At 35.6% G+C, this 14,832-nt stretch overlaps 1 protein-coding gene across 2 annotated transcripts in view; it reads right to left on the reverse strand.

Moving 5' to 3' along the window:
- Window positions 1-1,239: 1,239 nt before the first annotated feature.
- Window positions 1,240-14,832, reverse strand: part of LOC100712982 (zinc finger protein 431-like) — a 35,532-nt gene continuing 21,939 nt past the window's right edge. The window contains exons 2-4 of one of the 2 annotated variants that reach the window (XM_023561729.2): window positions 6,338-6,464; window positions 6,077-6,137; window positions 1,240-4,693 (exon numbers count right to left, since the gene is read on the reverse strand). In XM_023561729.2, the coding sequence (XP_023417497.2) occupies window positions 2,374-4,693; window positions 6,077-6,137; window positions 6,338-6,464 (2,508 nt within the window). In that variant the 3' untranslated portion in view covers window positions 1,240-2,373. The remainder of the gene's footprint in view (window positions 4,694-6,076; window positions 6,138-6,337; window positions 6,465-14,832) is intronic. The other variant, XM_063257785.1, reaches the window with a different exon arrangement.

The raw sequence follows: 14,832 nt of genomic DNA on the forward strand, positions 1-14,832 counted from the left end.
ACTGGATCTTCTGTTTCACATCTCTAAGGAATAACTCACGAATGAAGAAAGCTATAGAATTTTGGAATGGTCAGCTACATGCACTAAGGCAAGGTCTATAAATTTGGGTGAACAGTATGGTATAACAACAGCCATGCCAGGATTCAGATACCAAAAACATACGCATTTGCATTTGCTAATGCAGCTTGATAGATGTACATGTCCAGGTGCATATGTATTCCTACTTTCTTTCCCTCAATCACTGCCATGTATAACCAATGAAAGTGCATGAAATGGACAACTGCTTACATTAGTCAGTGTCAAAGCATTTAGACAGAGTCTATGACAAAGATAAAAGTTTATGTGGAATTAAAAACTAAAGAATTGTGAAATATATAGGTTGGTTCTCAGAGACCCACAGACATCTTTACATATTTTCAACAAATCTGCTAATAGATATTTAGGAAGCACAATAAAGTATGAAGTATATCTAGTTATTTATGTATTAGGTATATGCTTGAAGTGTATCATCCAATTCATTTTAAGGAGCAGGCATATGCATTTAATATTTTGATTCTTCTGACTTTCCCGCATCTCCTCACCCATCACCTTTAACCAGCTCCAGATCTCCTTACCCATTTCATTCTCATTAATATTATTGTCATTATTTATTTCATGGTAGTGACATAGAAAGATAATATTCATTGTAGGTAGTTGGTATATGACATCAAATACCTCTACATTCTCTTCTTCCCATTCTTGGCTCCCTGATCCCATCTCATTTGCCACAAAACTCTCTCTCCATGTTCTCCTCTATCACCTTACCAGATGCAGGAAGAAAATATGGTATCTGTACATAATGGAACATGATATGGCTATAAATAAGGATAAATTCAAGACATTGGTAGGAAAATGGATATATATTAAAAACATATTGTTAAGTGAATTATTAAATCAGAAAAACAAGCTTAAGTACTTTTAAAATGTTGAGTGTTCTGAACATGTATATAATAACTTTGTCAAAATCAGATGAACTAATGATAATGCCAGTATTTTCAAAAGTATATGCTCAAACAACTATTTTACACTTTTAACAAATTAAGTGTTACTTTACCTAAAATATATAATACTTTTAGCTTAACATACCACAACTTTTGGACCAACCAATACTGAATATTTTTAGAAAAAGTACATTACAAACTAAATCGCATTTATAAAAATCAAAGAAAGGAAATTTCTTTGGACACATCATGAAACCAGTCGAATTGTTTTTCTGAAATTTAATTATTTTCATTTCATTAAACAGAAAATAACAAAAACATATTGACAGTGTATCTGCAGTGTGTTATTGTTTATATTGTGAAATGATCACATTCTTCATTAGTAGCATTTACATCACTTCAGATATTTACCTTTTGGGTGTATGGAGAAAATACTAAAAGACAATTGCTAGCAAACTGTAATGCTACTTTATCAATTACTGTAATCACCATAGGGCCTATGTTACTTAGTATTCTACAAAACAGTTTTCTCATTAACATCTCTCAACTTTCCCATTAACACATATGGCAACCATCACTAAACTCTCTGCTTCTCTAAGTTGTCAACTGTAGAAAAAAACAAATATAAAGTTTAATTACCTATATATTACCATTATATGCACACTTCATATAATGACCTCTTGGTTAATTTATATTGTCACAAACAAAAGTTTTTAAGACTCAGTAACATTTCATTATATGAATAAACTTAGCTTCCCCAATCTAAGTCAATTGTTTGCATGTAAAATGCTCATTGAAGACCATGTACTGAAGACTTGAATGCAAAGGGCATTGTATTGAACATAACATTATGCACTTTCCAACCTCATCAGTACATCAATCCATTAAAATACTGGAACAAGTCTGTCTCTGAATGTGTGCTTTGAAACAGTATATCTCGTTCCTAATATATCACTCTTGTGTCTCTGTCATTGATCCCTAGCTTTCTCTTAAATCTCATTTTCAGCTTGTGCATTTTTTTCTCATGACAATCATAAAAAGTTTTCACACATTATTAGGTTTTCTTTTCAGTGGAGATTTTCTGGTGATTTTCAAGGAAAGTAGAAAAATGAATTATCCAATATTTATTACATACATACAGCTGCCCTCTCATAAATTTTCATGAAAAAAAAACATTCTCCACATTGTTCAAGTTTCAGTTCTCTCAGGTATGTAATATCTGTGTGCTGAAAGATTTTTAATATTACACACAAAGAAAGGCTTTTTTGCACTCTGCTTTTGTATTAGTGCAAGTGATATATATTCAGTTATATATTCAGAGTTCATTTCTAACCTTAGAATATTTTACTGTCTATGATGATTGTTAGAATTACTGAAGGTTTTTTCATATTGCTTACATATACAAGGTTTCTACACTGTGATTCCTTTCATGTCTCTGACAATGATTGTGTCTGGTAAAAGCTTTCCCACATTTTTTGCATGAGTAAGGCTTCTCCCCAGTGTGAGTTCTTTCATGTCTTCGACAATAACTGTATGTGCTGAAAGTTTTCCCACATTGCTTACATGTGTAGGGTTTCTCCCCAGTATGAGTCCTTTCATGTTCTTGACAATATCTGTGTGTGGTGAAAGCCTTCCCACAATGTTTACAGACATAGGGCTTCTCTCCAGTGTGAATTCTCTCATGTATTTTACATTGATTATGCCTGCTGAAAGCTTTACCACATTGCTTACATACATAGGGCTTCTCCCCAGTGTGAGTCCTCTCATGTATTTTATATACACTTTGTGTGCCAAAAGCTTTTCCACATTGCTTACACAAATAGGGTTTCTCCCCAGTGTGGATCCTTTCATGTGTTTGACAAGAACTAAGTGTGCTGAAAGCTTTCCTACAATGTGAGCATGCATAGGGTTTCTCCCCACTGTGAGTTAGTTCATGTCTCTGACAATGACTATGTGTAATGAAAGCTTTCCCACATTGCTTACATACATAGGGTTTCCCTCCAGTATGAGTTTGTTCATGTCTTTGACAATAACTATGTGTGCTGAAAGCTTTCCCACATTGCTTACACGTGTAAGGTTTCTCCCAAGTGTGAGTCCTTTCATGTTTTTGACAATTACCATAGGTAGTGAAACCTTTCCCACATTGCTTACATATATAAGGCTTCTCTCCAGTATGAATTCTTTCATGTATTTTACATTGACTATGCCTACTGAAAGCTTTACCACACTGGCTACATATATAGGGTTTCTCCCCAGTGTGAGACCTTTCATGTATTTTATATACACTGCGTGTGCTGAAAGCTTTTCCACATTGGCTACATACATAGGGTTTTTGCCCAGTGTGGATCCTTTCATGTCTTTGGTAAGAACCATGTTTGTTAAAAGCTTTCCCACATTGCTTACATGCATAAGGTTTCTCCCCAGTATGAGTCCTTTTATGTTCTTGACAACATCTGTGGGTGGTGAAAGCTTTCCCACATTGCTTGCATACATAGGGTTTCTCCCCACTGTGAACTCTTTCATGTATTTTACATTGACTTTGCCTGCTGAAAGCTTTTCCACATTGTGTACATACATAGGGTTTCTCACCAGTGTGAATTCTTTCATGTATTTTGTATACACTGCATGTGCTGAAAGCTTTTCCACATTGGTTACATACATAGGGTTTCTCTCCACCATGAGTTAGTTCATGTATTTTATACACGCTGTGTGTGCCAAAAGCCTTCCCACACTGGTCACATACATAGGGTTTCTCCCCGGTGTGGGTCCTTTCATGTCTTTGACAAGAACTATATGTGCTGAAAGCTTTCTTACATTGCTTACATACATAAGGTTTCTCCCCACTGTGAGTCAGTTCATGTCTCTGACAATGACTCTTTGTGCCAAAAGCTTTCCCACATTGCTTACAAGTGTAGTATTTCTTCCCGAGGTGAGTTTGCTCATGTCTTTGACAAAGCCTCTGTTTGTTGAAAGCTTTCCCACAGTGCTTGCATATGTAAGATTTCTCCCCACTGTGAGTTTGTTCATGACTTTGACAATACTTCTGTGTGCTGAAACCTTTCCCACAATGATTACACACATAGGGCTGTCCCCCAGTATGAGTTATTTTATGATTGCCTAATGATGTGCTATTATTTAAGGATTTCCAATGGTGTTGATGTACATCAGATTTGGATTCAGTGTGAGTTCTTTCATGGTTCTGAACATCATGGTAAGAATTCAAACCTTTGCCACATTGTACATGTATAGAAGTGCTCACCCTATTATGATTTCCTGTCTGGATTTGAAAATAGTTGGGTGCACTGAAGGCTCTAGCCTCTTGGTTATATGCAAAGGATTTCTCTTCAGAATTATTTTCTTCACTGTAATCAGAGAAGGATTTTCCACATTGCTTGTATCCATAGGGTTTTTCTTCAGGATTTGTCTTTGCAAGTTTCTGAATGGACTGTAAGCCAGCGGAGGTATTCCCATGTCTGTTACAATTAGAGAGCTTCTGTTCAAATCCATGGACTTCGTATGATTTGAGTCCAGTGTTATGTATGATGGGCTTGGTTGGTGATGAGGAACGAAACACAGGCTTTCCACATTCAAGGCTTTCATCTGGTCTTGTACCAAGGAGTTTTGTGTGCACATTTATATCAGGAGTCCTAACATGCATTGCTTCATGCTGATACCATAATTTATATTTACAGCATTTATCTACAACTGCATTTCTGTCAAAGAAAAAAACCCCATCAGTCCCATTTAAAAGTATTTTTGTATTAATGGTTTACTAAAAGGAGACCTGATTTGATGCCTCCTACCCATATTTAATCATCAATTTACAATAAACTCTAGATGATGGCTTGGAAACAGTGTTTTCCAAAACAGAAGTCATTTGGGGGAGTTGGAAGTGATATGCTTGAAATGCATAATGCCTTATTTCACTTGGAACAATTGGTGTATGTATCTACCATATGCTAATTATTTTTCATATCTTTCTCTTCATGACTCTTCCCCTCCCTATTTCCTCTCTCTAAAATGTCTGCTTCTTTTTTCTACCATGTTTCCTCTATTTTTTTAAATCTCGTATCTTGCATTTTTTGTACAAAATACAGCATATAATATTGACCTTTTTATTTTCATCTTATTTAATGTAACATGGTCTCCAGGTCAATCCATTTTTTGGCAAATGACATCATTTCACCCCTTTTATGGCTGAGTACAATTCCACCGAGTGTACATTACACCAGGTTTACAGTGCTGGAGACTGAACACAGAAGCTTATCACTGAGCTACACTCCCAATTATCTTCTTCTACTGAATCTTATTAATTATAAAGTTGACCAAGGCTGAGCATGAATGTGGTTCAGATTCCCAGTATGCTCAGTCCTGCACAAGCTATCCCATTTTTTCTTTTCTATTCCTCTGTAACTGGACATCTAGGATGTTTCCAGAGTTTCAGTTTTATAAATTTGAGTACTAAAACAAGGAAATGCACGTATCAGTATAATATGATTACTTTAATTTTGGAAGAATACAGATGGTAAATGTATAGCACAATGAAATGGGATTTGTATATCTATGTAAACAGAGATCTTGCACTTGGCTCTCAACTAAATATAATTTTTTATATGTATCTAATGCCTAGAATTTCATGCAATAAATTTATGATCTTGTGCATCAAAAGTAATTTATTAATTATTATGCTTTACATAATCCCTTTTACGACATAATGTTCATATTAACTACATTTCAGATATTGAGATTCTTTAAGTGTTTTACTGTCACATTCTAGATACTAAACATGTATGTATCTTTTGAGAAATTTTATGGCATTAAAGAATTTTGAACATGGCTTCTTTTTATAAAAACAAACATTTTTGATACAAATTCTCTTTACATAGCCCAAGTCAGCCTCAGACTCATTAAATAGCTCAGACTTGTCTTCAACTCCTGGCAGTCCTCCTGCATCAGATGCCCCAGTGCTGGGATTAAAGACATATGCTACCATGACTGTCTCACCATGTAATTTTTTGAATATGGCCTTATTTGTACAGTCTGCTTGGTTTTCATATTTTTGACTTTTGAGGGACATGCTTGTCAGTGCACATTACCTTAGAATTTTCCTGTAATTTTTGTGCTCATCTTCAATTTGCTGGTCATCCCAGTTTCTTTCTGAAGTGTAGAAAAAGAAATGTAATGATGAGTTACTACATTAGATAGAAATTATTAGCTTATATTTAGATTCATGATCTAATGTGACAATGACCAGGGTATTCTTGAAAATATTTCCATATTCCAAATAAATAAACTGCACTGATGAGCAATAACCCATGCTCTCTGACTGTGTAAATGAGAAATGGTATCTTCATTACCTATAGCAGTCACATTCCTAAAGTTTTCCCACATCACATCTCTGTAGAGCTTCTTCTGAGATGGATCCAATAAAATCCACTCCTCCACAGTAAAATTCACAGTCACATCTTCAAAGGTCACTTTCATCTAAATCATCAGAGATATATTTCCAGGAAGAAGAGTGAGTCTCATAACACAGATATCGAATCCACTGATAAGTTCAAATGACACAGTTTCCCATAAATGGTTACTTCATGTCTTGGACATCAAACACTTAGTTTTTATCTACTGCATTTGTCACACATGAATTTTATGCTAGATGGGAAGTTACTGCTACAGAAATAGCAGAATGAGAATACTGACTGGCTCTCTTGCAATTTAGCAAGTTTCATTTCTACAATGTCTATAAAGCATGTTTTAGGGAAGGAGCCTACTTAATCAAATGAGGGATAAAATGAACATCTGAGGGGTAGATGAACATCTAATGACTTTCCCTGAAAGAGGATCAAAAGTATATCCTTTCCTCCTCTGACTGTATTTTCATACTAGTTTCATAGACAAAACTATAATTAAACACAAAGCAAAATTTGTGAATGGTAATTTAAAGCAATGAAAATTTATGAATGGCAATTTAAAATATTAATAAAAAAATCACATTATTCATTGGAGAGAGTCTAAGAAATTAGATTAGTGAAGAAGTATTATTTTATAGCTCACTGCCATGAGATACTTACCAGTTAAAAAGATATAAAAATTTCTAGGGTGCAGTAAAAAGGGAAATGTGGGGATGGAAAAAGCAACTGAATGCCCTGCATCCAGCCCCAGCTAGGGTAATGTACCCAGCCCAGGGAGGGTGATGAGACTGAGTATCTCTCCTCAACCTCCAGCACACATCATGGCCTATACGCTCAGCCTAGGGAGAGCCTCAGGCAGGACTGACCATTGAGTCTAAAATGGAGGAGAAATGGTAAATTTTGCAGAAGTACTCAAAGAGACCTAAAAAAAGGAAGAGAAAACCATCCAGCAGGAACTAGAAAACACTAAAAGAGCAGCATAAGACTCTCTGCAGTTATGGAAAAACTATAACCAAGATAGAATTATTAATGTGTTTTAAAAAACTATAGTAGAAAAATATTTTTCAATGCCCAGTACCAAAAAGAAAAATATTCATATAGGAGAAAAGTGTTAAAATAGAAATGAGGGTAGAAATAACTAAAGAACTATAAAAAAAATTCACCAAGGCATATCCTTTTTGTACTGCTAGACAGCTATATACCACAATAAAAATTTGGAGCAGAGAAAAAGAAAAAAAATTCACCTATAAAGGCAAACCAATTAGAATAAAAAAAATTCTTACCATAAACCTCAAAGAGAGGGGCTTGAAATGATGTATGGCATGTGCTGATGGTGAGTAACTTCCAATATAACTTAATTTACCCAGCAAAGCTCTCTTTCAAAACAGGTGGAAAATATGGACATTTCATGAAGAAGACTAGCTCATGAGATATGTGAATGACTGCAAAAAGTACTCAGGAATATTTTAGGCAGAAACACTGGAAACTAATACAGATATTGCTTGTTTAATGAGCTACCTGATTTAATGATTCTTTGGACTTATAACTGACTTTACACTGTTTCTGACTTATGAACTACCACTCAGCCATATGGTCCATCTTCTTTTTGTATACTTTTGTACAGATTGATAGCATCTCAATGTCCTTTTTCTGTATAGTGTTTTATGTTCTGCTGTATACTATAGTAATGCAAACAAGAGTTATGCAAATAAAACCAGTCATCAAGTTGAAATCCCCTCTCACCACTTCTTGGCTTTGAAAGTTGTCATGTACACACACTAAACAATCCCACATTTAGTGATGAATTCATTTAATGAACTACTCACAGGACCAGAACTTTGTTGTTAAATGATTAGTGTCTGCAAAGCTAAAAATCCAGAATAAATGAAAACAAGGAACGCCAATTATTAAAAAACAACCAATATGACAGAAAAGGAAAGCTAAGAAGTTACTGACAGAGTAAGAATACCGTGATAGTAATTAAACAACACATCTCAGCAATATTTCTCAATATTGATGGCCTAAGTTCTCCAATTAAAAGACATAGATTGGCAGATTGCACCCATAACACAGAATCCAGTAGTATGTTGCATTCAAAAACTCTAACAGAAAACACTATGCATAGTCTAAAAATAAAAGGTAAAAAACTTTTCATGCACAAGGTCCCCCAAAACAAGCAGGGATAGCAAGTTAAATATCAGACAATGTAAACTTGAACGTACATCTAATTACAAGAGACAAAGGTTACTATAAACTAGTTAGGAGAACAATCTAACAAGAAAAATAGTGTTTATAAATATGCTTTGAGTACTGGAGCATGTAGCTTCATAAAACATACTGCTGAACATAAAAGATCAATTAATACACAATCATACAGAAATTTAACTGACAAACACCACCCTGGCATATGGACTTAATAGATATTTACAGAGCGTTGCATCCCACTGAAGAATAGACATTCTTTTCTGCAGTGCATGATACTTTTTCCAAAATAGAACACGCTAGTCCACAAAGGCTGCTCAAATGAATAAAAGAATCAAAATCATCCCTTGTATAGTATCAGAACACTGTAGAGTGGAAATAGAAATCAATGACAGAAGAAATTACAGAAAAGGCATTTGGAGAGTAATCACATACTCCTAAAGAACCACTGGGTTATATAAGAAATCAAGGTAGAAAAACAAACATTCCTGGAAATGAATGGGAACACAGACACAAGTCTGTAAATTTTGGGCCACCTGGAAACAGTCCTGGGAGGAATTTCAGTGCAATCAATGCTCACTGTATGAAAAGAGAACAGCTCTCAGCATATTCAGAAGCAAGAGGAAAAGCAATGGTGATGTAGACGGGACTGTGAGAAAGTACAAAGCAACATACATTGAATATTTGTAGCAAAGTGGACAAGACTCTCTTTGTCAATCTTACAGATGGATTTGACTTATCAACGTTTTCTTCCAATAGAATCTGTTCATAAGTCGGGGAGTTACTGTGCAGAGCATAATAAAGGATGGACTGAAGGGAACAAGGAGATAGATCGTCTACTAATGGGAAAGGTCCAGGAAAGGAAGGGGAAATAAGCAGAATAATTTTATGCCAAGTACAGAAACCGAATAACTTCAATAAATGTAAACATTTTGTGTCCTAAATGTGAGACTGGTGACACAACAATACCCTGGGCAAACAAGCATGGTGGCACAAGCCTGTAACCCTAGCACTTGAGATGCTCAGGCAAGAGGATGGCTGCAGCCAACCTTGGAGATAAGAGTTTTCTTTATTGGCAAAATTTACCTTTTGCAGAAGTCTTTGAGGTGGATTCCCAGGTCCTGCTCACTTCTGACACTTTCCTCAGTATCCCTTTCCTTTGCTTGAAAACCAAATAAATAGGGGTTTCCCAGAGAAGTTCTTTGTCTCACACCCTAGGGAATCTTGAATTATATGAAAGGGTTTTGATCCTCCTGGAGCCCTGAAATCATTACTTCTCTTTTATTTAAGCTTTTCACCATCCACTTGTTTAGGAGACTGGGGCTAGGCCAACACGCTGATACCTGATCTAGGACCTGAAATCCTTGGACTAAAAATTTTTAGCCTGAAGGAGTAAGCTTGCGCAGAGTGCAAAGTGTGAAAGATGGAGACCTTCACAGGAAGAAATTTCACCGGGGACATATACAGAAGGGAAGAAAAGCATTCCACAATAAAAAGGGTGAATTTTCTGTGTGAAGAGTGTATTATCCCGGAGTAAAAACATTGGGAAACCCATAGATGAATTTTAACTCTAATACAGAGTTTGCCACATAAGGTTCTGGCCTCATGTGTCAGAGTTATCACCCACAGAAGCATTCAGAGCAAAACTGGTTTGGCCTGAAAGATTCAAGAAAAGTCACACCACACAGTTCTAGCTGTTTATAAAAATGCTCAGGGACTTATGTACAAACAAAGGACTTTAAAAAATGCTACAAGAAGTAACCAAATATGATTATAATCCTCAGACAAGCATTATGGTAATTGGGACAAAGTTTGGGTTTCCTCAGACAAGCATTATGGTAATTGGGACAAAGTTTTTTAAAAATCTGAAAAAGCTATATCCTAGAGGCAAAATTATTTCCCCTGAGATTTTCTCAACTTGAAACCTGGGCCATTCAGTTTTAGATCCATTATGGAGCTCCCAACCAGTAGCTCCTGCTGCAGATACAGAAAAAAACAAAAGTTCTCAAGGCAGAGGCTTCTGTTCATCAGGCAGAGGCTTATCAAGGAGAGCTGAATTCCCAGGAACAGAAGCTTTTATAAAAAGTGGTCATTCACAACTGCCACAGAGGTTCTGGGAGAGACCAATTCAATAGGCAAGGCTTGGGAAAAACCAGCCCAAGTCTATCTAGACCTCTACAGACTTTTAAAGGATAAATGAAAGCCAAATGTGTGAGAACAGGGAGCTACCACGGCTGTCCACTCCTCTCACCACTGTTCTAAGACTCCCAGGTGTAGGAGGAAACAGGGCTGGTGGATGTGAGCCAAGGGGAACCAAAGAGCTTGGTGCGGTCTGGAGTCCCACCAGAAAAAGGGAAGTGGACAGGACCCAAACGCTTGCTTTGACAAAACGTATCAGTCACAGCAGGAAACAACAGGCTCAGGGCCCCTGGCTCAAGGAGCCCGGGACCTGCACCTGTCTCCCAGAGCCACCTGAGAGACATGGCTCACTTTTCTGAGTCTTGGTCAGCCCAAGTGCACAGGTGCCCACCCTTTCTATAAGTGCACATGGGGTCATTGCTTTTGCATCACAAATGTCTGCAACATTGGCAGCTGACAGTGAACTGGGCATAGTCAGAGTAACACAAGAGCCAGACACAAACTCGATTCACAAGTAGCACAGAAATTACCATGGTTCAATTGGCTTTTTATTTTAATTTTATGGAAAAAAAGAAGAGCTAAACATTATAACAGTAATGAGAAAATAACAATAGTTAATACATTGCACGTTGTTATATTTAAAGTAGTTGCTCAGGGTACAAGGCATGGGCAAAAAATTTTTTTCCAGTTGATATTAGCACAAACCTTGCTTTTCAATGAACTGAGGGACAATATTCCAAAGACTTGCATTTTTCCCCTTTTCCCTTTCATTCTTTCCCCTTTCACCAATCCTAGTTTTCTTTCTCTTTTGAACAATTTCCTCACATTTCACATCATCTATTGTACATTTTAGGTCTTATTTACTCTTTCACTTTCTCAAACCAATGAGACAATGCGATGTTTACACACATAAGTTCATTCAAGCCGCATACATTTACCTATAAAAGCCTAGAGTTCACCTTTCTTTATGCCTGAGTAGTACTCCATTGTGTAAAAATACCACATCTTCTTTATACACTCCTCAGCTGCTGGGCACTTGGCTTGTTTCCAAGATTTAGCTATTACAAACTGTGGTGCTATAAATATGGGTGCCTTTACAATTCTGGGTCTTTTCTATTTCCAAATAAATTTTAGAAATGTTTTCTCTAATTCTGTATATCAATGGTATTTTAATTAGAACGTCATTAAAGCTGTATAACGATTTTGGGAGTATGGCCAGTTTTACTATATTGATTTTTCCTATGCATGAGCAAGGGATACCTTTCCATTTTGATATTCTCTTTTATCTCCTTTTTCAGTATAATCTTCCTTTGTTAGATTGATTCCTAAGTACTTTATCTTTTTGGATGCTAATGTGAAAAGCCCAGTTTCCCTAATTTCCCTTTCACTGAGTTTGTCATTTGTGTACAAGAATGCTACTGACTTTTGAGAGTTGACTTTGTATCTAGCTATGCTACTGCATCAGGTTATCAAATCTAGAAGTATTTTGGTGGGTTTTGGGGTTTCCTACTTAGAGTATCTTGTCTTCTGTGAATAATGAAATTTTAACTCTTCCTTTCCTATACTTATTCCTTTTATTTCTCTCTCGTCTAACTGCTCTCCGTAGTGTTTCCAAGTCTGTATTGAACAGAAGTAGTGTTAGTGGATATCCATGTCCTGTTCATGATTTTACAATGAAAGCTTTCAACTTTTGTCCATTAGTACGATACATTTGGTTTGTCATAGGTGACTTTATCAGATTTGAGATAAAGACTACCTTTCAATTTTATGTATTTTTTTTAAAAATCATGAATGAGTGTTGCACTTTGTCAAAAGATTTGTCTGCCATCTGTTGAGATAATCCTATAACTTTTGTCTTTCTATTGATATGGTATATTACATTTATTGATTTGCATATGTTGACCCATCCCCATATTCCTGGGATGAATCCCACTTGGTCATAGTATACTGTTTCCAGCCCTTTGACTTTCATTTTATGAAGTTGTTTTTAGTTACATGTATTTTTTGTATGCAGCATATTGTTGGATCTTATTTCTTGATCCATCCTGCCAGTCCATGTCTTTTTATTAGTGAATTGAAGTGATTTACACTGATGGTTATAATGATAGGTATTGGCTTATTTTTGTCAGTTATTTTCCTGCTATTTGTTCTCTGATTTTCCCCTATGTTTAATTGCTTGCATTGTTTTTAAAAATACACATAAAAGTTACAAACAGATCTTTAAAATGGGTGTAAGTGTGCTATGCACGCATGGAGTCAAGGGGCAATTGCAGCCTGGGTGGGGAGCCAAAGGAAAGGCACCAGCTCTTACGGGTAAAATTACCTTTCAAATTATTTAAATACCTAATAAAGATATAAAAATCAAATTCTATAACAATTCAGTGCTAGCCTATTCTAGACAAAAGACTCAATCAGACTTAAATCATGTATATTTTTTAGTGACCACAAGAGCACAGCCAGTAAAATCAATAGTGATTAAAATCAGGAATGCACTTCTATCTAAATTGATAATAGTTTCTGATTGGTCTAAATATTTTTAATTTCTTTACATATATCTTTACTGTGGTGCCTTACCAAAAGATTTCACAAGTGCCATTAGAAAAAAAGAAAAACGGGTCTTCACAAGCGGTAACATTAATCCAAATTAAAGTAAGTCTTACAAAGGGTTCCCAGGAATGTTGTAGAAGACAAAAAGTTCTGAGCAGGTGACAGAGCGTGTGGAGATTCCTGAGCTGGAAACTACATGAAAGAAAGGGACACAAAAGTTGCCAGTATTAAGACAAAATAAAACACAAAAAACATATTAGTTATAAAGTTTTTATTCCACCCTAATTATTATGAGATCTTTACTGAATGACCTATAAAATTTTTTGTAGTCTTTTTATAATTACAAACTGAAAAAAATTTGAAAGAATTATAATTCAGTTTGGCTAAAAATATATTTGAGTGCAGTCTCATTTTATTAGCAAGTTGTATTATGTTTTTGTTTATCTCTCTCTCTAATCTGTAAACAGCTATTTTATTTGAACTCAACAAATTTTTTCTCTTTTTGCATTTATCTGTAATTTAATTTGGTTTACAGATAAATATAACCAAAATTATAGACAGGCTTCCACCAGTTACCAGTTGATCAAAAGTCTTAAAATTGGTTTTATAAATGTAATGCGTTTTGCTGTCTGTACACAATAATTTGAGAGTCTCTTTTTGTTCAGAAATAATATGTTGAAAATTATGATCAAGTTTTCAAAGTCGTCAATTTTGAAAAAAATAATTAACAACCTCTTAGGGTGAGAAGAAACTACTAAACAGGTCTCCAATTGATGACTAAGGAAGCAGCTGCCTGGAAATAATTAACCAGATCTTCTTCATATATATATTATTCAGACACCCCAATAAATGTATTTCAAAATATATTATTGTGAAATATTTATGCCGGTCATCATCAAAAGGTTAAATTTTCTAGAAATAAAAAATAAGGTTTTCTGATTTAAAGATGCTGTTGTACAAGGTATTTAATACTCAGATAAAATTATAATATTAAGATCATTTGCTATTACAATGTAATGTCATTAACCTCTTATTGATGCTCAACAGCTGAGGCTTGGAGACCAAAAACTAAAAAGGTAGATGGGGCAAGGCAGCTAATATATTGGCTCAGGCTTTTCAAGTCACTGAAGAGCTGGGACATAAGAGAACCTCTGCAGTGACATTTTGTATCTTAGTGAGTCCCTAACCTTCTGACCAAGATTGTTGGACCACAGAGCAAGGAGATCAATCATATACAGAGTGCCTAAGAAGAGTCACCAGGAGAGAAAATTTTCCCAGGCTTTCATTGAAAACAACTTGGTCAAGCAATGGTTGTGACTCATCCAGATGGCTGACACTGACCAAAGTGAGAGGTGCTATATTCAGTTCCAAGGTAAATTTTGAGGAGACTTACCTGAACTTGATAGATAGCAAGCAAATGTTTAATTAATAAAGGTCTCACTTTAACTTGGTCTTAAACATCCAGCAGAAAAGTACAATCACAAGATACATAAAACAAGGCCACAGCAATATGCAAGAATAATAGAAACTGGAATCACTAACACCTTTGGACA

This window comes from Cavia porcellus, unplaced genomic scaffold (assembly GCF_034190915.1).
Source record: "Cavia porcellus strain 051 isolate PalLab524CR breed Dunkin Hartley unplaced genomic scaffold, mCavPor4.1 scaffold_10, whole genome shotgun sequence".
Classification (NCBI taxonomy): Eukaryota; Metazoa; Chordata; class Mammalia; order Rodentia; family Caviidae; genus Cavia; species Cavia porcellus.